This window comes from Cyphomyrmex costatus, unplaced genomic scaffold, assembly GCF_001594065.2.
Source record: "Cyphomyrmex costatus isolate MS0001 unplaced genomic scaffold, Ccosl1.0 scaffold70, whole genome shotgun sequence".
NCBI lineage: Eukaryota > Metazoa > Arthropoda > Insecta > Hymenoptera > Formicidae > Cyphomyrmex > Cyphomyrmex costatus.
The window spans coordinates 1,844,789-1,866,471 of NW_017280267.1; the positions used below are offsets into that span (position 1 = coordinate 1,844,789).

At 30.8% G+C, this 21,683-nt stretch overlaps 3 protein-coding genes across 4 annotated transcripts; 2 read left to right on the forward strand and 1 right to left on the reverse strand.

Annotated features, from left to right (window-relative positions):
• Positions 1-534: 534 nt before the first annotated feature.
• On the forward strand, positions 535-5,162 carry eIF4B (eukaryotic translation initiation factor 4B). Of its 2 annotated transcripts, none has more exons than XM_018548107.1 (12): positions 535-616; positions 865-993; positions 1,366-1,547; positions 2,645-2,752; positions 2,817-3,045; positions 3,161-3,415; positions 3,496-3,769; positions 4,182-4,227; positions 4,314-4,431; positions 4,517-4,619; positions 4,704-4,770; positions 4,839-5,162. In XM_018548107.1, exons 1-12 carry the CDS (start codon positions 607-609, stop codon positions 4,905-4,907), a joined length of 1,590 nt encoding a protein of 529 aa, XP_018403609.1. In that variant the 5' UTR covers positions 535-606; the 3' UTR covers positions 4,908-5,162. The 2 variants fall into 2 exon arrangements, with proteins under 2 accessions (XP_018403609.1, XP_018403610.1); XM_018548108.1 differs by having other exon boundaries at positions 4,520-4,619.
• Positions 5,163-5,905: 743 nt separating this feature from the next.
• Positions 5,906-12,041, reverse strand: Sec15 (exocyst complex component Sec15). The gene is made up of 13 exons (XM_018548136.1): positions 11,749-12,041; positions 10,399-10,564; positions 9,672-9,958; positions 9,470-9,572; positions 9,126-9,362; positions 8,881-9,048; positions 8,727-8,798; positions 8,493-8,627; positions 8,037-8,407; positions 7,735-7,969; positions 7,516-7,657; positions 6,370-6,556; positions 5,906-6,281 (listed from the first exon to the last, which is right to left on the reverse strand). The coding sequence occupies exons 1-13, from the start codon at positions 11,814-11,816 to the stop codon at positions 6,155-6,157; spliced, it is 2,298 nt and encodes a 765-aa protein (XP_018403638.1). The 5' UTR covers positions 11,817-12,041; the 3' UTR covers positions 5,906-6,154.
• A 127-nt stretch (positions 12,042-12,168) lies between these two features.
• On the forward strand, positions 12,169-16,015 carry eIF2Balpha (eukaryotic translation initiation factor 2B subunit alpha). The gene is made up of 8 exons (XM_018548167.1): positions 12,169-12,286; positions 13,530-13,631; positions 13,911-14,050; positions 14,176-14,292; positions 15,096-15,208; positions 15,334-15,478; positions 15,550-15,675; positions 15,787-16,015. Exons 1-8 carry the CDS (start codon positions 12,274-12,276, stop codon positions 15,937-15,939), a joined length of 909 nt encoding a protein of 302 aa, XP_018403669.1. The 5' UTR covers positions 12,169-12,273; the 3' UTR covers positions 15,940-16,015.
• Positions 16,016-21,683: the final 5,668 nt, after the last annotated feature.

The window sequence follows — 21,683 nt, forward strand, 5'->3', positions numbered from 1 at the left end:
GCAAAATCAGAGTCTCGCCTTAATGGTTTTCCGAAACGCATTGTAACTCGACTCTCAACTACTAGACTAGCAGTGCTGACAAACGTTTAGTTCGAATATTCCCATGCAGCACAATATTCAAGAGCAGTTTTGCAATTGTTGTAAAATTCTTGAATATGATTGGCTTATACATTTAGATCAAATGAGGAAATAGGGGCAAGACCAATCATATTGAAGAATTTTACAACAGTTGCAAAGCTACTTTTTCTGTTGAACGCAACCATTGAAATGAACTGATAACTGATTAGCTACTGCTCTTCCGCTTTTCGGTCAAGGTGTGAACCCGCCCTTACATTTAAATTATGCTGCGCTTGCATGAGATTTTGACTGCAATGATTGGTCGCGTCATATTCTTTTCTGGCCAATAAAAACTAGGATTCATCATTGTCCAAAAACTCTCTTCTAGGGACTCTAGCAGTCTAGCTCATGCATCAAGTTTCACAATTCACCACATTGAACATTCACGGATTCTGCATTTTCTGTGAGTACGTGTAAGTGCGAGGGTGGTTGTGCTGTGCACGTAGATACGGCCTGGCACGTAATCCCGTGGATTTCTGAACTGTTATTATGTCCTCAGGTACGTTTTTGATCGTCATAACGTTGAGTATCGATGGAGAATTATTTTTGTTGACGCTAATATAATCCTTGAATAATGTCCGCGCCGTCATCACGCCCCACACGTTTGCACCTAACCAAACTCCACGCGACGTGGTCACCATGCTTTCGATATTGCATGAGCTCCACGAGCTGCTACGCGCATTTCGACACGGGCTGCGACGATACGATATGTTCCTCTAATGATAAATGTCCGAATACGTTTTCCAGGCAAAAAGAACAAGAAGAAGAAGGGGGTAACAGTAGATTTGTGGTCGTTCCTGGCCGACGGAAATGGGCCGACTCCTAATATACCGCTGAAATCGTCTAATTGGGCTGATGATGTGGAGGACGATCATGGTAAGTCGTCGGAATTGCTTTTGTCCCAATTCCAAATTGATAAACAATTGTTATCCTTAGAAAGAAATATTAGATTTTTGTGCTGATTATTAAGTGTATCTATGTTTATACATTGGTATTTATGTGATTGTTATTTTTGTATGCATCCAGAATATATAAATAATTATTTTATTGTGTGTGTGTGTGTGTGTGTGTTTGTGTGTGTGTGGGTGTGGGTGTGTGTGTGTGTGTGTTGTAATAAGAGTAGAACTTAATGATGCTATAATTTATGCTATAACTGTGATAAAACAATTATTTTAATATACACGATATAAAAACTTTATCTTTGTTTTTTTAAGATATCAATTTTTTATGATATCAATTATTTTGTAGAAGGATTTTCATCAAGGAGCAGCAAAGATCCGGTTATATTGCCGACTGCTCCAAGGGCTGCACGAGGACCAGGGATTGATGAGGAGAATATCCCTACAAATCCTCCTTATGTAGCTTACATAAGCAATCTGCCATATGATGTAGATGAAGCTGATCTGGCAGATTTTTTCGCAGATATGAAGGTTTGTTACTTTTACAAGTACCTTTTTTATCTATCTATATTTAATGCATTTTCATAGTCATAAATATCAAATTTTAAAGAATTTAATATGTATTACAGTAATACTATCTTAATTTTATTCTATTTACACATGCACACACACAGGCATGCACGCGCACGTACATATATATGTTACATCCTCTTTGTGACTCCCAGAAATATTAATTAAGAGTTACAGGATACTCTATAGATGCGTATAGTTCTGTAAGGACTGTAACAGCATTTAAGGAATGGATTTCTAACATCATTTTTGAACAAAAATCCTAATATTAAAATGTTGACACTTTAATAGTTTTGAATTATAAGCATTTAAAGTCAGCAAATTATATCTCCTTCGCACATTCAGACATAATAGATAAATGTCAATCATACTTAAACGCGTTAACTTTAGGCGATATAATTCTTTAACTTTGAATGCTTATAATTAAAAAATTATTTCAGCTTTAACATTTTGATATTAGAATTTTTGTCTCAAAATCATCTCAGGAGATTATCTTTAAAGATTATTGCGATCTTTACTGGACATCCTATATATATGTTTATCTTGTGATAATTACATTTTTTTATCACTTTAGTATAAATGGAGATTTCCACAGTCAAATATCCCAAACAAATCTTTATTTATATTATGAAGTCTCAATAAATATTTTTTATGTTGTATAACTTTTTGGCTTGTTGATTGGCTTATTTTTTTTAATGAAGAAATAATGTGGAACATATGTTTGTATTTTAAATAAGTAGAATAGCAGGACTGAGAATTGAGTCTCAGGCCTTATTCTCGAGAAAATATCATATACGAAAATAGAGAGAAAACTTAAATATACATAATATATACTATAATATTTTCGTATACGATATTTTTAAGAATACGTCCTTGAGTCTACTGTTTGACTGTTCTATGATTGAGCTGTCCAACGCTCCTCAAGTACGTTTATTAGTATAAAATGCTATATATACTAATTATACACAATTTTGATAACCAAACATAAAAATTAATTTTCTTTAATTTTTCGCAAATTAGTAATAATTTGTAAATTACGTGTTTTCTTCTGTATGCAGATTTCAAATATGCGTTTGCCAAAAGATGCAAATAAAATTAAAGGCTACGGTTACGTCGAATTCGAGGATCGTCAGAGTCTAATTGATGCTCTATCTATGACAAATACGGTAAGTGAATAGCATTTAACAGTATTTATCGACGTTGCTGAAAAAAATATATCTTTCCATGTAGACGATTAAGACGAGACGGGTGAGAATTGAAGTCTCCAATAGTAGTAATGACGATCGTCGAAGCGGTAGAATGGGTAGAGACAACCGTAGGGACAATTATGATGATCCGGAACGTACTTCCGGCGACTGGAGGAGCGGACCGCGGGAAGATTTGCTAGATGGAGATTCCTATCGTAGTCGGTACGATAGAGACCGATTTGACAATAGAGATCGGCGAGATGACAGAGAAAGTATGTAAATTTTTATCTATTTGATATTTCCTGGAGAGAAATGGAAATTTCGATAGAAATATAGATTCTCGAAGAGTTATATTGTAATGGAGAAACGTATTTTTGTATTGAACAGGACACGATTATGATAATAAGCCAGGTGCATGGCGCGAGAGAGACAACAATGATAAAGGATCCTCGTTTAAAGACAGGGGTGGCTTCAGAGATGATAGCAAGGATAGAGACAGAGACCGGGATTGGAATCGTTTTGGCGATAGAGGGAGAAGTAGAGACAGAGATGGGGGAGACAGAAGCAGCAGTTTCGGACCACGTCGTAATTATGGCGATTCCGATTGGGATCGTGATCGTCGGCAAGATCGAGACGCGAAACGTACGTGTACAATTATTCGATAAGATATATACGAAAGATATCTTTAATCTAATTATCGATATTTTTATTTAATTATTCAGCCGAGCCGCGACAGAGACCGAAACTGAATCTACAACCTCGCACGAAACCCGTCGAGCCCCTCGTAGTCGCGGAAGAGTCAGCGGCTAAAGACAGTACGATAGAATCGAAACCAACGGCGAATACAGAATCAACTCAACGAGCACCAGCTGCCACACCCGTGCCAGCGGCCAATATTTTTGGTGCTGCGAAACCTGTAGATACCACTGCCCGTGAACGAGAAATAGAGGAACGTCTCGCTAAATCTTACGCAGAATCACGATCCCGAGAAGAACCGTATGTATGATACATATTAAGTCTACAATGTGCTCTTTGTTTCTTGTTTTGTACCTCTTGCTTTCTTCCCTATTTGCAACTGTTTTATTGACAGTCATTTCTTGCCACATATTTCTTGTTTCTTCCGAAGTTCATTAACAATAATAACTTTTCTCTTAAGCGATAGAAAACGAAAAACGGGATCAGAGGCAAAAAGATAAAATGTAAGGCTAATTCTACAATGTGCTTTTTGTTTCCTGTTTCTTGTTGTTTGTTTCTTGCCTTCTTGATCAAAAAGTCAAGAGACAAACAGCAAGAAACAGGAAACAAAAAAGCCACATTGTAGAATTAGCTTAAAAAATAGCAAAAAGCACATACAAGAAATAATGTAGAATATTTCTCTCTATTAAAAATTTTATTGTTTTCTCTCCAGGGACATTAAAGAACGTAAAGACGGCACTTGGGGTCGACGTAATGGCGTAAATACCTTATATAATTCATATTGAATATAAGAAATGCATTTATAACTATAAAATGTTTTGGATTAAATAATATTCATTTATAGGAAGGACGCGACGACAAAGACAAAGATAGGGGTCGGTCAGCTTGGCGATCGGAAGAAGACAGAGATGCTCGGGTTGAAAGATCCGCGCCACGTTCTCAACCAACTCCCACTCGTACTGGTAAATTTGTTTCGTTTTTAAACAAATTTATAAAATTTCTCTATTTGGCATAAAGACAATACAAATGTGATGTATATTTTTTAAGTAGAAGAACAAAGTGGATCCAAAGTATCGCCAGCACCGCGTTCTGGACTATCGACGTCCAAAGGGTCTCAGAAATCTGTTGAGAAGGATACTCGTGCAGAAAGGTATTTACAAAAAAATACAGAGATATTTTTTCTTACATATTACACGAAATTTGCATTTATTTACATTTTGCTTATTGCTTGCAGGGATCGCAAAGACAAAGAGAAAGATGAAATCAGTAGAATGCCGAAGGCTAAAGACGAACAAGCTCCAGTGAGTAAAACTGAATAATGTATTGATGAATAGATATATGTACTAATATTAAATTTTTTGTTTTAAAGAATTTTGTAGCTTCCAACAAATATTCCATGCTACCTGATGATGTGGATCCTGACAATATCGATGAATAGTCTCAAATGATTATAATTTGCATCACATACCTAAATTGTGCCACATGCAATACATAATTATGTGTATTATTAATATTTGTTTTACTTCTACTATTGCATGGATTCGTCATAAGCCAGGCGTTGTGCTCTATTGGTATTACTTTACTGGAATTATTGTTGATTTGTATTTAATCTCTATTTTAATATTCTCAATAATATAACTCTTATATTTCTATATCAACCTATATATATTTACTTTACATTTTGGTACGAAAAATTTTGGCGTTGTTAAATCGCAATGTCAAATTTCTCGTGATTACCGAATGAACAATTATATTAAACTTTTTGTATAATTCCAAGAATAATTACACTGTATATGAAGTGTAGCAATTGGAACTTTATATATCATACTTAATTCACACACACTGTACAATAATTGTACGATATGTGACCCATTTACATGTAATATAATAATGCCAATATAGAAAGAAATTAAAATAAGTATATGAGAATATATACAAATATCATTTCAATTATTTCTTCTCACATGATCCCTGCATATTTATATAAATAATTATACACGTTGAAAATAATTTGAAATCAATAAAAAAATTATAAAAATATATAAAGTGTTATTAAGCGGCTTGTACGTATGAAAAGCAAATTTATTTTATAATAAATTATTGTTAAGAGTCACGTTTTTGCGATAATATATAAAAATTAATGTATATTTACACATTTCCGATATATATACGTACATATGTATGTGTGTATATATATATTAAAATATATATACACATCATATATATTATAATATATATACACACACACATACGCAAGATGTTCCAAAATATCTGAGACAGAGTCATGCTCGTGTATATAGATAGACAGCACTTTTGGGCTAAACTGAATCGAAAAATCCTTTAGCATTCTGTAATAGTAAATTCAAGCGCACAGCAAGATATAAACGCATGAACAGTTATTTTCTTTTGCTATCGTATGTTAAGACTACTGCCGCTTGTAGTAAACTCCTGTGTCTAACTACGATCGATGAGCGTGATTGGTATTTGGTCGATCACCGATACGCGCTCATTAGGCGATTTTTAGAAATTAATATCCCGTTAACTACTGCAAAAATTTTGAAAGATAATAGAAGACTCTTTTTGACTCACAATCAGTTTAATTCGCTGTATTTGCACACGAGCATTATATTCAAATATATATCAAATATTCTGGGATTCCTGTAAACATATGATTGATTTCAACTTCTATTGTTGCTGAGTAGTCTGTGCTAATTGACGTAATTGTTTTAATACAGTTTCAAGCAATTTCTTTTTGTCTCTTTCGCTTTTTTTTAACACAGAGAATACCGTTTTCTTATCAGATTCTTTCAATCTGAAACATATGTATTAATATGTTAATACAATGATACACATTAATACATAAAAAACAAAGATACAAATAATATATATTTAGTACATACTTTTCCAGCAGAAGCACAGCCATATTGGGAGTTACTAAATCATATTTACTAGAATCATGACCATAGTCGTGAAAATAAGTAGGCCAATCCCAACTCATAAATAAATCTAGTAACTGTCGCAATTCCGAAAAGTACTGCAACAAAGTTCCTTCTGGTAAACCGACGACTGGTTCAGAAGCAGCAAATTCTGGAAATTATAATAATTTGAATTTTTATAAATATTATATAAGTAACAAGACTCAATAAAAATAAGTAATGATACAGAAGATGGGGTACGAGAGCCTAATAAATTCGTTTAATTTAACAAAACACAACAAACGTTTTTACTCCAATGGGGTCATTTTCAATATTTAAAATGTCACGGTTGTGAGATACAAATTAGTGTGTTTGATTCTCTGTATTTTTGTGTCTTTGACTGACTAGTTGTAACATAGATTTTGTTGTCTTTATGATGAATATAAAATTCTTACTTGAAAAATTATAATTTAATATAATATTTTTGTTTGTTATCGCAGTAATATTTGAAATCTTGGTAAATGTTCAAACTGAAGATATGAATTCCGTCAAATAATAAAAATTACATTATAATTCAGTGACACTTAGATTACATTGAATATATATTATATAAATAGATATTCTATTATAAATCAATTTATGTTGAAGTAAAACAAAATGGATATATACCTTAGCAATTTTTAATTAAATCCAGATTGGTATATAATTATTAGAGCAAATATGCGATGGAGAAAATTTAGTGTGCGTTTCGTATCAAGAGATTTTTTAAAATGAGAAGGGAATTTGTAAGGTGAAGGAAAGAGGTAGGTAGGATCAACTAAAGTAGGGAATATTATTGAAGAGAGTATGGAAAAAGTCGGTTTTCAAGGACACAAAAATACTACGAATCGAATACACTATGTATCTCATAACTGTTATACTTTAAACATTGAAAATGACCCGGTCGGAATCGAAACGTTTGTTCTATGTTTTGTTAAATTAAATGAATTTAATATAATATTTATATTTATTTTTGTTAAATTAAACGAATTTATTAGGCTCGTAGCCTTTCTTTTGTATCATTATTGAATTTTTATATTCGAACATATATATTGCAATGAAACATTATATAAAGAAAAATATAAAATTTACGTTCGCACTGTATTGTATCCAAATTGACTTGCTGCAATGCACCCATAGATATCTGTTTCACATCTTCACTAATTAATATACCTAATATGGATTTAGCAATGTGAGAACACGCAGATTTGCATGCTACTTGGGCTACTTTATCCTGAAATGTTAATTAACGTTTATTATATTTCAAAAACCATATATACATAACCGCGTATATTATGTCGCAATATTTACTGGTAAATTGGTGAAACATGTGAAAGTGCTCTGTAAAAACGCAATAAGATCCGTAATGAATCCTGAGGCATGTCCTTGAGGTTCCGTCAAGTTCCAATCGTAATTCTCTAATTCTAAAAATTCATCCAGTTTATTTTTAAGTTTATCGCAAATTTGTTTTTCAGCATCCTCACGCGCAACTCGAAACATAGCAGATTCCACATCCATACTACTTAATTGACCTTGATGCGGTGTGCTAAAAAAGTTATATATGCTTAGTGGCTTACAAAGAAAAAAAATATATATATGTATTAGATATTTACCCAGTAATATTAGTTACAAATTCTTCTAAATACTTTGTAGATTTCTCGAGATATCCCGTATTTATAATAATTTGTACTACTTGTAAAAGTGCTAAGGATGGTTTGCGAAACAACGATGATAAGCATCCACTGAAAGTTGTTGTTAAAAACAAATTTGTTGACTTGCATATCATTTCATCAATTTCCGTTTGCGTGAAGTTCAAATTCTCTGAAAACTTTAAGCAAGCATAGATGAATTCTTTCACTTGCTGGTACACCTTGGGTACCATATCAGAAAATGGAAATTTTTTCGGAAACTCGGCCTTTTGCAATTCATCGTCATGATAAGGAAATAGATTCAAAACTTCGTCATATTCTGCTTGCGTTGTAACCTGGAATATGATGATCGAGTAAATGACAAATAATTCAGCAGTCTCTAGTTATAGGAGTTAAATATTTTATAAGTATGATAATTACCTGAATTGGCAAGAAACTATCTTCGTCCAAAATATCCCTGAACACTGGAACCCAATGTTTCATCAACACTTCATTATAATGTACTCGAATATCTTTTAACAAATCCCACAATTGCTCTACGGAATAGCCGTAGTCCTGTTTATAAAGAATAGAAAAAAATATATTTAAATTATACATGCATATGAACAATAAAAATGTATGAACAATAAAAAGTAAATACACTTTGCTACCTACCCTTAAAGTAGTATTGAATAACATAATAAGATTTTTTATTTTTAATATAAGTGTCGCGTCTGTGCAACATGCCTAAAAAATATAATTCTCTTATATTAATTATAATTATAATATAATTATAATATATTATACATAACAGTATGTAATAATTTACCGAATGCGTGTGCAAAGTTTCCACTATGGTAGACAAAGCCTTGGTCCAAAGCTTGTCCAAATATGAGCGAGTAGCTAATTCGTTAGCTGTATTCAATATATGATCCTCTACCACAAAGAAACCAATGATACCGTGTAAATAAGTCTGATATTCGACTATACTCTCGTGCTAAAATTTAAAAAATATTTCATTATTGGAACACACAAATACGAAAAATATTCAGTATAGAATTCAGTATAGAATACCATATTAGGTGGCTTCAAAACTAGCCTAGCTTGCTCTTTTCTTTGTTGCCTATAATATTGTTTAAAAGTTTCTCCTTCCCTGAGCACAGTATAGATATGCATACATCGATATACAGGACTGAAATCCATTAAATCTTGAGCACTCAGTTCCTCCTCGGTCTCATTTGACTGATTTCCGTAAGTTCTCTTTTTTTTTCTTCCTATAATTTCTGCCTCAATCGCTAACTGTTGAGCTGTCTGATACCAAAAATTGCTAAGGTTGACAAATTATACATAGACAGTTTACTTAGATTATATACCAGATAATTATAGATATTAAATAAAAAATAAAAGAAAATACCAACATGTCTCATTGCAACTTCTCCGATCATTGGTGAATGCTTTCTAACACTTTCCAGAAAATCTGTTAAATCAGACATAGATGCATCTTTTATATTCTCACGCAATCTAGAACAAAAAAAATAGTTCCATAATATTTTTACACTATTATATATATATATATATAATACAATAAGATTCTCGAGAGATTTTTTCAATCAAACTTACTGTGGAATTTGTTGAGTAATTTGAGAAGAAAACCTATAATTCGTAACTTTCGGTAGATCATGATGCTCCAATTGCTCCAGCGTTTTCAAGGCTGGATAGTAACGTTTATCTTTTAATTGTTTTTGCAACTTTGCATATGCAGCCAAGACAGGAAGGCACATAGTGAGACTGTCTACAGCAGCAGCCATGTTGCTCTCAATTTTACGAGCTTTTACAAGTTCTTCGCCTTTCTCAATCACTTTGGTACACGTAGCAGTGATACATTTATCAAGCTCCAATATCTCTGTCTATATGACAAAATTGAATTAAAGAATAATTTACATATACAATGGCTGCCAAAAGTTTCAAGCCAGCATATAATTTTACAATAATTTTTGTCAATTTTGTTTTATAATTTATATAAGAATATGTTTAATAGAATTCTTGTTATAATCAACTTAAGAAAACGGTATTTTAAATGCTAGAATATATTGAGTATCTATATATTAAATCTTTATTTATAAAGATTATTTTCTGCTTGAGTATACAATAAAATTATTCAATGACTGAAAACTTTTGGTAATTCTTCTAAAACATTGTTATGCTATAATTAAACTTTATATTATCGCTAATTATTTTTAAAACAACATAAAAGTAATAAGAGCCAAGAGTTGGCTCTTGGCCCTTATTATTTTTATGTTATTTTATACTACAGAGCCTTATAATTATTTTTATACCTAAAACTAACATTTAATTGTTGCGCCTGTGACCGAACTTGTAAGAGCTCCCGAACAGAATCGATAAATCCCTGATAATGATGATTGCACATCCTCTCGATGTCCTTATCGTGAGCCTTAATACGGTTGTCAAGCTTCTCCATAAATTTCTGATGCTCGTGGCCATCGTAAATCGCCCTATAACATGAATTGATAATTCTCATCATTTTTTTAATCATAAATATACAGGGTGTTGCAGAATAATCGCTAAATATTTCGTGTGCTGTTAGAGCAAACTAGACTGAATCAAATAGTCTCATCTACCATTTTGCAATATTTACAATAATTATCAAGATATCAATTTTTAAAAATCGTGGAATATTGGTCTTCAATAATTTTTTATTCAAGTACTATAAACTTTGCAGAAAAACAGCAAGACAAAACTTATTTATTTTTTTCTCATAGAACTCTAAGAATTTTTTCAGAATTTTATATCATCTTTTTAGTACTGTATTTTCTTATTAATAAAATTTTAATATTAGTAATACCTACATGAGAAAGTACGGTACTATACAAAAAATTCTGAAAAAATTTTTCAAACTATAAGAAGAAACAATTTTTTTCACTTGCTGTTTTTCTGTCAAGTTGATAGTACTTGGGTGAAAAATTATTAAAAACCAATATGTGATAATTTTTATTAATTAATATGTTAATTATTGCAAAGTTGCAAAATGGTAAAGAACTTTTCGGCTCAGTTTAATCCGTTCTAATGCAATACAAATGACTGAATTTGCTATATATTAATCATATGGATTTCTAAATAATAATAATAAATATATATAAGCCAAAAAGCTAGATGTTAATGCTAATTATTAATTTAAAATTCAGATCAAACGAAACACCAACTTAATAATTAGCAATAGCATCTAGCTTTAGCTTACAGTTCTTATACATATTTATTATTGTTTTATCTTAATAATTGAATCCATTTTTCATTTCTGTCACTCCTTTCTAAATTATATTGTCCACTACTTGCTATCCTGATAATACCTGAAAACGAGACCTATGCTATTAGTGTCAGTCGATTCTATTTCATAAAGTAGATATTCGTGCTTCGGCACCATCGATGACAGATTTTGTGACAAATTAATTGACATTTTCAATAACAATGCGACTGCAGATTTCCTCGAAAAATCCGTACGAGGGTACGAGTTATACACGGTGAACACGTCTATAGTGTCATCCCTCTTTAAAGGGATACCACCCCCTCGAGTGCGCATATGCGAGCTCATTATTGCATCTGCGTGAAGGGGGTAAATTTCGATAGAGCGCGTACTTTGATCTGGGATCTCTATTATGTCTGAGCCATTAATTTTACTTACCGGAATGTTGGGCCCAGATAATCGTCGATGCCTTCAATCTCCTGGATCAAGATATCGTACCGTTCCATTGTGATCGACTTTCAAGCAACAAGTTTCACACTGATCTGTTTGACAGATAGATCGAGAGTATCTTATCCTCGACGACTACGTTTAGGTTCTGTTGATTGCAAATCATGTTATGTTATACCGATCCTTGTGTTGACTTACGATTCTGTCAGTTACGACAAATCTTTGTGCGTTTACTTACGACTGTGTTGAAAACAGTTACGACAATCCATGACAATTCTTGGTGCTCAGCCCTTATCCGAGATCTTGGCTCGATTTCTATGTGGACGCAGGGCTTAATTCAGAACGTACTTTATGTTCCTAGTGTCAGTCAGGTGTTTCGAATTTCGATGTTGATAGCAGTTGACAGCACGTGGTATTGTATGCAACATTTTTGTGTATATAACGTATTGTAAAGTGAACCTGCATCTGTTTCATTAATTATCGTTTCGATCATTTATCCAAAAATAACAGATCACAATGGACAAAGAAGGTACATGAAATCAGCGTTGTACTTTTATATCTTCTTACATCCCCTGGTGAAAAAAGTTCGGTAATTATTTAGAATATCCCTCCCCCCGCACCTAGAATCTTAATGAAAATACACTCATTCAACGCGTTTTCACTCAAAATGAAAGAAACTGACGAAAAAAATACGGCCGTTGGCCTCGGGAACCGAGATATCAAGCGTTAAAGTTCGAGATTTTAGAGGTTAAGATATCTGTCAGCCGACTAAATAGTCGCTGATTTGCCTTAATTGTCTCGAGTGTTGCATTATCATTTTTGGAAAGCGTTGCCGGTTTCGACTGTGCCTAGCAAGTTTAGCCAAGTTTACCTTGTCATCGAGGACCTGGACCATTTATATTAAAACGAAATGGTCGCATTCAGCAAACTCAATTCGATTCGACTCAACTATGCAAAGCGGCGCATCCTTGAGCACTTGCTAGTGCATTGATTAGTAATCTACAAAAATCACTGTTTTAAAAACACAAAAACATTGTTTTAAAAATACAAAAGCATAAAGCACTGCTTTAAAAACATAAATCCACTGTTTTAAAAACAAGAATTATTGCTTTAAAGACACAAATTCATTGGTACCTAATGCAAAGAATTTTTGTTTTTATACCAGTAAATTTGTATTTTTAAAGCAGTGTTTTTTTGTGTTTTTAAAACAGTGAATTTGTTTTTTTTAAGTAATGAATTGTTTATAAAGCAGTGCTTTTGTGGTTTTAAAGCAGTGATTTTCAAAGTAGTGCTTTTGTATTTTTAAGGCAGTTATTTCATGTTTTCAAAGCATTAAAATTGTGTTAATTTTTAAAACAATTAATTTGTGCTTGTAAAGCCAAGAATTTGATGTCAATTCGACGTCGATTCTATTATCTATTTTGTTTTGAAACACTTCAGCAAAATTTCAACATTTCAGAAAAATTTTAATTTCAACGATTTTTAACTGAAAAATTCCTTCTCAACAAAATTTCAGAGAAATTTCAATTTAATTTTAGCGATTTTTTAGTATATTAGCTGAAAAATTCGCTTTTGGTGAAATATCAGCAAATTTTCAGCAATTTCGGCAAGTTTCAAAACATGGAATAATATCGGCTAAATTTTTTCACTAAAGAAAGCAACTAAAACAAATAATTGCCGAAAAATTTTCACCAAGATTGTAATAGAGGGTATTAAGTATACAGTCTTGTCAAATAAGAATCTAAAAATAATCGTTTGACAAACTTTCACAGAAATATGCCAATATTTCAACAGTATTATAAAAAATGAGAAAGACGTTTCTGCTGGAATGGCTGCCATTCGCACCTTATTGAAAGTATTGAAACATTCTAAATGTAAGTATTGTCAAGGGTACTTGGAAACTGAGCTAGGATACAATTTCTTCTCACGGAGCAGCACAAAAATGATCGCGTCAAACACATAAAAAATTGGAGCAAATTATTTTTACACTTAAAAGAGGGGCAATTCATAATCCATAATTTTGGACAAAATTTGGAACGCGTTGTAAATTTGGATGAAAAGTTGAAATTTGAGACTATCCCTCCTAATTTGAGACAGTTGGTCATTAAGGCATATACAGAATTATCTCTTATGTGCTCTTCTTGCTTTTGTAGCAGAGACAGTTCAGGAGCTTCGGATCTGCTTACAGCATGCAATTGACGCTATGCGCGCCACAGAAACTCCGGTCACCGCAATTGCCTCAGGAAGTGAATTGTTTCTCCGTTTTATCACGTTAGCGACATTGGATACACCCGTAAGAATACTAACGTTTAAATTTTGCTTTATACTCTTTAAGAATAAATTCCTTAAAATAATGAAACTCCTTAAAGTTTAGTTTTAAAATGTTGAAACTTGTTAATGTGCTTATTTTTTTATTAGTCTATCGCAGAATGTAAAGGAATTATGCTGGAAAGAGGAAAAGTATTTTATGAAAAATTAGTTGCAGCTCGAGGAAAAGTAGCTAAGGTTGCAGCACACTTTATTACTGATGGCTCGGTAAGGAAAGTCATAAATTAATTCAAAGCTGCCACAAGTTAGGGAAATCAGGGAAAAGTCAAGGGAATTAAAAAATTGTCAGGGAAGTTCATGAAAAAGTCAGGGTTTTTGTAAAATTATTTAGAAAAATAAAGTGACTGTTAAGAAAGTAAAACGTTTGACTTAGAAAACTAATGAACTAAATGTTCTTAATAAAGAAATAATGTTACTGACATTATCAACATTCCATTAAGAGTCAATTTTTTTTGCAAAAATTTGCAGTACTTACGTTTTCTTTAAGGATTTGAAATTTTAGTTTTTATGTTAAAAAACACTAATATAAACTTTAGTAGAGATTTAATATTTTACTTAAGAACATCGAAATTTTAAGATTGTCTGTTCTTTTGTTGTTTTATATAAGAAAGTTTTCTGTGTCACTTATAAACAAGTGAGAGTAAAATAAAATTAACTTCATATTTTTGTGATTTTTTTCAAATATGGTAACGCGTCTATAATAGCAGGTTGAGATTTTAATAAATAGGATGTAGTTTTAATAAAAAATAATCTGTATTCATTGATTTATGTTCCTTATATTCTAAAAACATCAGCAAGAAAGAGAAAAAGAAGAAAAAAATTATGTTCATACATTACATAAAAGAAAAAGATAAAAAATACTACTAACTGACATTAATTAAATTCAGTGTTAGCAACATTAATAATTTACACTATTATGTTAAATTGCTCTATCAACAAAAATTTATGGCAACCCTAATTATTTGAAATATTTCCATTATTTTCTGACTTTTACTGTCTTATTTTATCAGACTATACTCACGCATTCAAAATCAAGAGTAGTGCTGCAAGCAATGAAGGAAGCTGCGGCAAGTAATAAAATATTTGAAGTATATGTCACATCAACATCACCTGATAATAATGGGTATGTATGAAGTTCTTAAATAATAAAATACATGTCTTGTGTTATTTCTGTTATTATAAACATTAATTTGTTTTTTTAGCTTTTCCTTTTTCTTTTTTTTAATTTTATCTTTTTCCTTTCAACAGAGAAGAGATGTGCCAGAGTTTAACAAAGTTGGGAATATCATGTACAGTGATACTAGATTCTGCAGTGGGATACGTAATGGAACATGTAGATATGGTGATGGTTGGAGCAGAAGGCGTTGCGGAAAGCGGTGGTGTGATTAATAAGGTATATGATCATTCGATGGCAATATAATTTTTGTCATTTATGTATGTATTTCTTTCAATTTTCTTTTACAGATAGGCACATATACTATGGCTATATGCGCTAAAGAGGTGAAGAAACCATTTTATGTATTGACAGAAAGCTTTAAATTTTCCAGAATCTATCCTTTGAATCAAGTAGATTTACCTAATGAATTTAAGGTAAATTATATTTTTATACACTGATATCAAACCAGTTATAACTTTTGTATAAGAACAATCTAGAAATCTTTCCTACATATCCATAAAATGCATTATTACTGTTTGTTGTAGTATACATACAGTGTACTTTTAAGCAAGAATTTGAAAAAGGAGCATCCCTTGGTAGATTATACTCCACCTCACTACATCAGTCTGTTGTTTACGGACTTGGGAATACTAACACCATCAGCTGTTAGTGATGAACTCATAAAATTATACTTATAATTTGGAGAATTTTCTGAGTGATGAGTTTTCTAAATTTTACGAGTCACGATATAATGTAAGAACAATATAATAGTTAAGTCAGTAATATGTGAAAGTTTTGTCTATCTAAAAGTGAAAAGGTAAAGTGGAAATGTCTGTTGTATGTTTTCGTAAAAAAATGTGCGTATATAAAAAATACGCGGGTGTATGTATGTATAGTACTAGTCAAAAGTTTGTATGTACTACGCAATCTCTATTTTTTTAATAAAAATGAGTTTGCGGAAACAATATTGTAATTATATATTTAATGATGTTAGATGTAAATGTAATGTTCGAAGATAACATTTAGTAATGTAAATATAGAGAAGTTGCCTTTGGTGTTTGTAATTGAGTAAAAATTTAAAAAATCTGTTTTATTCCTACACTAGATAGTACTAGAATTTTGTTTATATCGAACATATTGGGTTGGAAAGTCTTTTTACTTATATCCACCTTGGAGAGATAAAATACATCTTATTTTAATTTTGAAATATTATATTGCGAGCATTTTAATTTTCATTGAGGAAAATTAAAAGACTAATCAAAACGTTTGATTTTTTCAAAAGAATGTAGTTAACATTCATTTTGTATAATAAATTTTATAATAATGTAAGATAAAGAGATTTTTTTTTTAAATGTTAGTGTACGATTTTCAGCACGCGTATTTCCTTTTGCTTGGATTTTTTCTTATTGTTTTTAATTTTTATTTATTTATCACACAATACTACTGAGTATTTTACATATAGAAACAACATAAATGTCTTTCACATAATTGCACGTAAAAGATAACAAATAATAAACTGTGTTTATATGAAGATTACATTATGTTATAACATATTAAAATGGACTCAAAGGAATCTTATGTAATCTATATACATAAAGACCTCTCGTTTGCGTGCAATGTATAACATATCGTTTGAATAAAAACATTACAAGAAACAAAACGTTTAAATTACAAGAATCTTGGATCATTAACTTTGAGTGTTAAACGTAATTAACTTCTTCAATTTTATACGTATAAACTACAAATGGATACATGCATTTACATATCATTTTCATCACGATTATATATTACATAATTTATAAATATAAGAATTTGTTTCTCTTTCTCTTTTCTCTTTCATCGAAGAAAAGAGCTCTTATAATTAAAATATTATATACTATAAGATTCTTAATTATACTTTTTCTCTCTTAATGACTTATATATAAGACTTAAAGTATCCTTTAAAGACATAAAATCAACGATATTAGTTTTTTTCCGTGACATTTCGCGTGTTTTTATTTAACAAGATTCCACGCAAATATTAATTAAATGGATATACAATACGAGATAATGCAAATATATTGTTTAAATACCTTCTATATATACCTTTACATACCTTCCTATATATTTTTAACGGGATGTTGGAATGACAAAATTTACTGGCATTACAGAGATTTAGATTTTCTTCTAATTAACTTTACAGAATTGAAAATCCTCTTATATATTTAAAATACACATGAAAATAAATTTTTTCTTAAGTTTAAGAAAATAGTATCCCACGATTTATTCTTGTATGTATGTACTTTAAACACAAAAGAGTTTTCAATTTTGTAAAGTTAATTTGAATCTGTAAATTGTCAATAATTTCGTCAAATTCTCCCAAAGAGGATCCTAAAGTTGTCTGTTTTACTGATTCAGTAATACTTAACACATACGGTTTCTGTATCATTTGGTCTATTTTCTGTTCTTGCACTAGAATTCTCTTTCTCGCTTTCGACGAATATCAAACATATATATATATATATATATATATGTCTATCTCACTTTAAGTTCTTAAAAGTATACACTACTGTAGCCACAGAAAATAGATTTACTCACACATTGCGCACTACTACATTATCTCACGCAAATTCTTGTCATTTTGATTCCTGTCATTCAAATTATTATAGCCTAGATATTTTGATATTGGAATTTTTGCCTCAAAATGATTTTAGGAATCTATCATTAACAGATGATGTATCGAGTCTGAAATACCCTGTAGAACCCTCTTGAACATGCCGGAAATTTTTCATATTGAAAATTATAAGTATATTTTCACTGTATACTTTTAATTTTAATGAAAAATTTATAATAAATTTATAATAAATATAAGATACGTCTCAATACGCGTCTATACAATTTATGTATGATCATTATATATACATCCGAGAAACATTACAAAATATTAAAGAAAATACATAGCGACGGTAAAATTGAATAAATAAAGTCTACATACTATGTTATAATTATATACGTAATAAAAAGACAAACATATGTATTAAATTATCTATACACAAAAGGTGCACGTAAAACGTTCTCCGCATCCCCGCGCGCAGACGAGTGAAGGACTTCCGAAAAATTGAAAACAAAAGTACAGTCAAAGTCGGTTGTCAAAGTCAGTTATTCGCAAGTTGAGTAAAGGAGTATTCTGATTTTGATTGCTCATAACTCCATTAAAAATTATTATACCGCAATTACAAAAACAAATTCTTAATTGTATCATAAACAAATTGTGAGTTGGAGAAAGGTTCTTTTACATATATGTAAAATTGGCTTTCTCCAATTTAATATTATTGAATATTAAATAATATTATGCACCTATAGGGAAATTGAATTGTATGCACGGACGGAGAAATATAATAATTTATAAAACAATAATTTAAGAGAGGTATCCATTAGCACACATCCACTCAAATTAGCCGGTGTCTAATAACAATTTTTCACTTAATTAATAAAAATATTTTATTTTAAATTGATTAATTAGCGATGTGCACTATCGGATTCCTCTCATAATTAAATATTACGAATAAAAAATATAAGCGATGGCATTCACACTGACACGATTTCACAATGACGTATACATATGTTTTATACTGATGACACGCACGCACGCACAAAGACAGCATATCAAGGAAAATGACAAAGAATAATTAAAAATAATTTTTCTTTTTTGTCGTTTTCTGCACATATTATGTTTTCGTAGGTCATCTACCGATTTCTTATTTTTGTATCATTTTTCATCTTATTTGTTTTAAAATATTTAAAATTTTTATGTAATAATTAAATTTTCTTTATCTTATCGGTAATTAACACATTCACAATCACTAATGTATTATGTAATTGTCTTTTTAGTAACTGTAATTGATTATGTCTTTTTGTAAAAAGATTCTCATTATAAAATTATCTCAAAAATACGTTATTTTTAAAAAAATGCGGTAGTGTGAGACACCTTGTATATAAAAGTCTACATTTTTTATATAAAAATATTTATTTTATTTTATTTTTATGTTTAAACGTTTGATTAAACATATTAAGTGTTAAAAATGTTTGTTAAAAAATGTAAATATGTATATAATAAATTAAAAACTTTTTAATTTTAACATTCCTCATATTCAAATTTAACATTCCTTCTGTTTGGATTTGTAACAAGTAAATTCCTTCAATTTCAAACAGTTATAATTAAACACAATATATTAAAACAATTTTATAGATTTTTTTCTTATTTTAATATGTTATTAATTTCTTATTTTAATAGAACCCTGCGCAGCAATCAACTGAATTTAAGTTTATTTTACTTCTATTTTACAGTAAATAAAAAAAATAAAATTATCGCCTGCGAAAGTGTTCAAATTTACTTCATTTAATCAGAATTAGGAAGGCCCCGTCTGCTTACAAATTGATAACTTGCAAAACCATTTTCCTACAAAAATTATTGTCTACAGCTCGATTTCCTATATTTTATTGCGCACAAATATAAAATTAAAGAAAAAGGGCACACGACACTATTGCGTACAAATTGCATCGCATACATAATATTATTATTTATAAAGATCGATTGCTCTCTCTTTTAAGCACTTTTGCGCACCCATATAAACTTAACTAATAATTTTGGAATACGAGCTTCACTAAGAAATTTGATAATGATTGATAAAAATGTTGATTTGTAATTGTTACTACATGTAATGTATTAAATCTTTATCTTACTAAATAGATGAGTTTACAATACACTAAAAGTAATAAATATCGAAATGATTAGACAAATTCCTGCGCAAGGAAGGGTATATGTTGAACATATTTATTAAATCTTCGCCTTACTAAATAAGTGAAACAATATACAAAAAATAATGAAAATTGAGAAAGTTAAACAGACCCCTACGCAAGGTAGAACGTATCAAAAACAAAGCTCTAACGTATGTTGCTGATAGTAATAAACATTCACTCATATTGTTTTCATCAAAATGCATTTTAATATCCAATTCCTCAGTGTCATTTCTCAATTAAAAGTTATTAATGTGATAAGGAGAAAGACGAATAAAGTGCATTATTAAAGACAAAAATATGAATGAATGTTTATTACCAGCAGCAATGCTATGATTTTGCTTTTGATACATTATGCATAATATTTATTATTGTTAGTATATTGTATGAGGCGTCGAGGCTTACCGCTCAGTGCGACTGACTCACAATCTATAGATTCGAGTTCAATCCCACCTGTCCTCACACACACAATTTTTCAAAAGAGCTGGAAATGGTTCCACCTGATGATAAGAGATCTTTGATCACCAGCTCCATTTGGGTCCAACATTAAACTGTAGGTCCCATCATCAGTGGATCCCTTGTAGACAGTCAATCTGTACGCAGTAATATTTGTGTGCAAATGTGACTGTCTCTGAAATTTTTATTTGTGCGCAAAAGAGCTTGTAGACAATCGATTTGTAAACAAAAATATTGTGTGTAATGCAATTTGTGTTTTTAGAACGGGTACAGGAATGTTGTTCATGAAAATCAGTCTGTTCAGCTGACTTTTGCATGTTGACTATCTGGGTATATTTATTCGCAACAATGCATGTAGGCAATTAAGTTGTATGCAAACGGGTTTCTCCTCCAGAATCTAATATATTAAGGTCTACTTTTTTATTATCTTGTCAATTTGTGATTAAACTTAACCCAATGAGCTTTATTCATGACATCATCATAGACGAAGCCCATTGGATGAAACATCAAACTAAACCTATATATAATTACAAGTTAAACAGAAATAGAAAAAATTGGACCTAAAATATCTCTTTACGAATCAAACAAAAATTATGCTAATCATATTCTTCCTTGATACATTGTATTTGAGATAAAATACGGTTTGGTTGTGAGCATTTCATATTTTTTCGAAGCTATGTATAATAAGCTATGTACGTAAGTTGCTCCAAAAGTTTCCGCAAAATCATATACAAACGTATAATTAATTTCTGGCTTTATTATTACTCAAAAGGTTTTATTATTTCTCAAAATATACTATACTTCGTTATGAATACACTTTTCCATTTGATAAAACCAGTCGTCGAAGCATTTTGAACATCTTTCTAAAAGCATCTCATACATCAGATTTTCGAACGCCTTCATCACTGCCGCATATTAAACTGGCATATTAAACTTCGAACCACGTATTTTATCCTTGATGCATGGAAACAAAGTCATGAGGTGCCCAGATTAGGATTATAAAGCAGATGAGTCATTAATTGTACATGGGCAGTGGTCAAAAACTGAGTTGTCTCTGGTTGTCTCCTCTGCATTGTATGACAATGCATTGTCTTGATGCAAGATGATGCGCGATCTCTTGGACGATTTTGATGAATTTTTTCAAATAAATTTCAATATCGACAGGCAAATTGTTGTCTTCTTCTTCTTCTTCTTCTTCTAAATTTGAATG

Excerpts from the sequence above, each read along its gene's own strand:
- eIF4B (XM_018548107.1), top strand. Across the intron at positions 1,548-2,644 it reads ATTTTTTCGCAGATATGAAG|ATTTCAAATATGCGTTTGCC; the intron begins GTTTGTTACTTT and ends TTCTGTATGCAG. Across the intron at positions 3,046-3,160 it reads TCGGCGAGATGACAGAGAAA|GACACGATTATGATAATAAG; the intron begins GTATGTAAATTT and ends TGTATTGAACAG.
- Sec15 (XM_018548136.1), bottom strand. The coding sequence starts at position 11,816 with ATGGAACGGTACGATATCTTGATCCAGGAGATTGAAGGCATCGACGAT. Across the intron at positions 7,970-8,036 it reads TTTGTAACTAATATTACTGG|CACACCGCATCAAGGTCAAT; the intron begins GTAAATATCTAA and ends TAACTTTTTTAG. Across the intron at positions 6,282-6,369 it reads GCTGTGCTTCTGCTGGAAAA|ATTGAAAGAATCTGATAAGA; the intron begins GTATGTACTAAA and ends CATATGTTTCAG.
- eIF2Balpha (XM_018548167.1), top strand. Across the intron at positions 14,293-15,095 it reads ACTTTATTACTGATGGCTCG|ACTATACTCACGCATTCAAA; the intron begins GTAAGGAAAGTC and ends TTATTTTATCAG. Across the intron at positions 15,676-15,786 it reads ATTTACCTAATGAATTTAAG|TATACATACAGTGTACTTTT; the intron begins GTAAATTATATT and ends TGTTTGTTGTAG.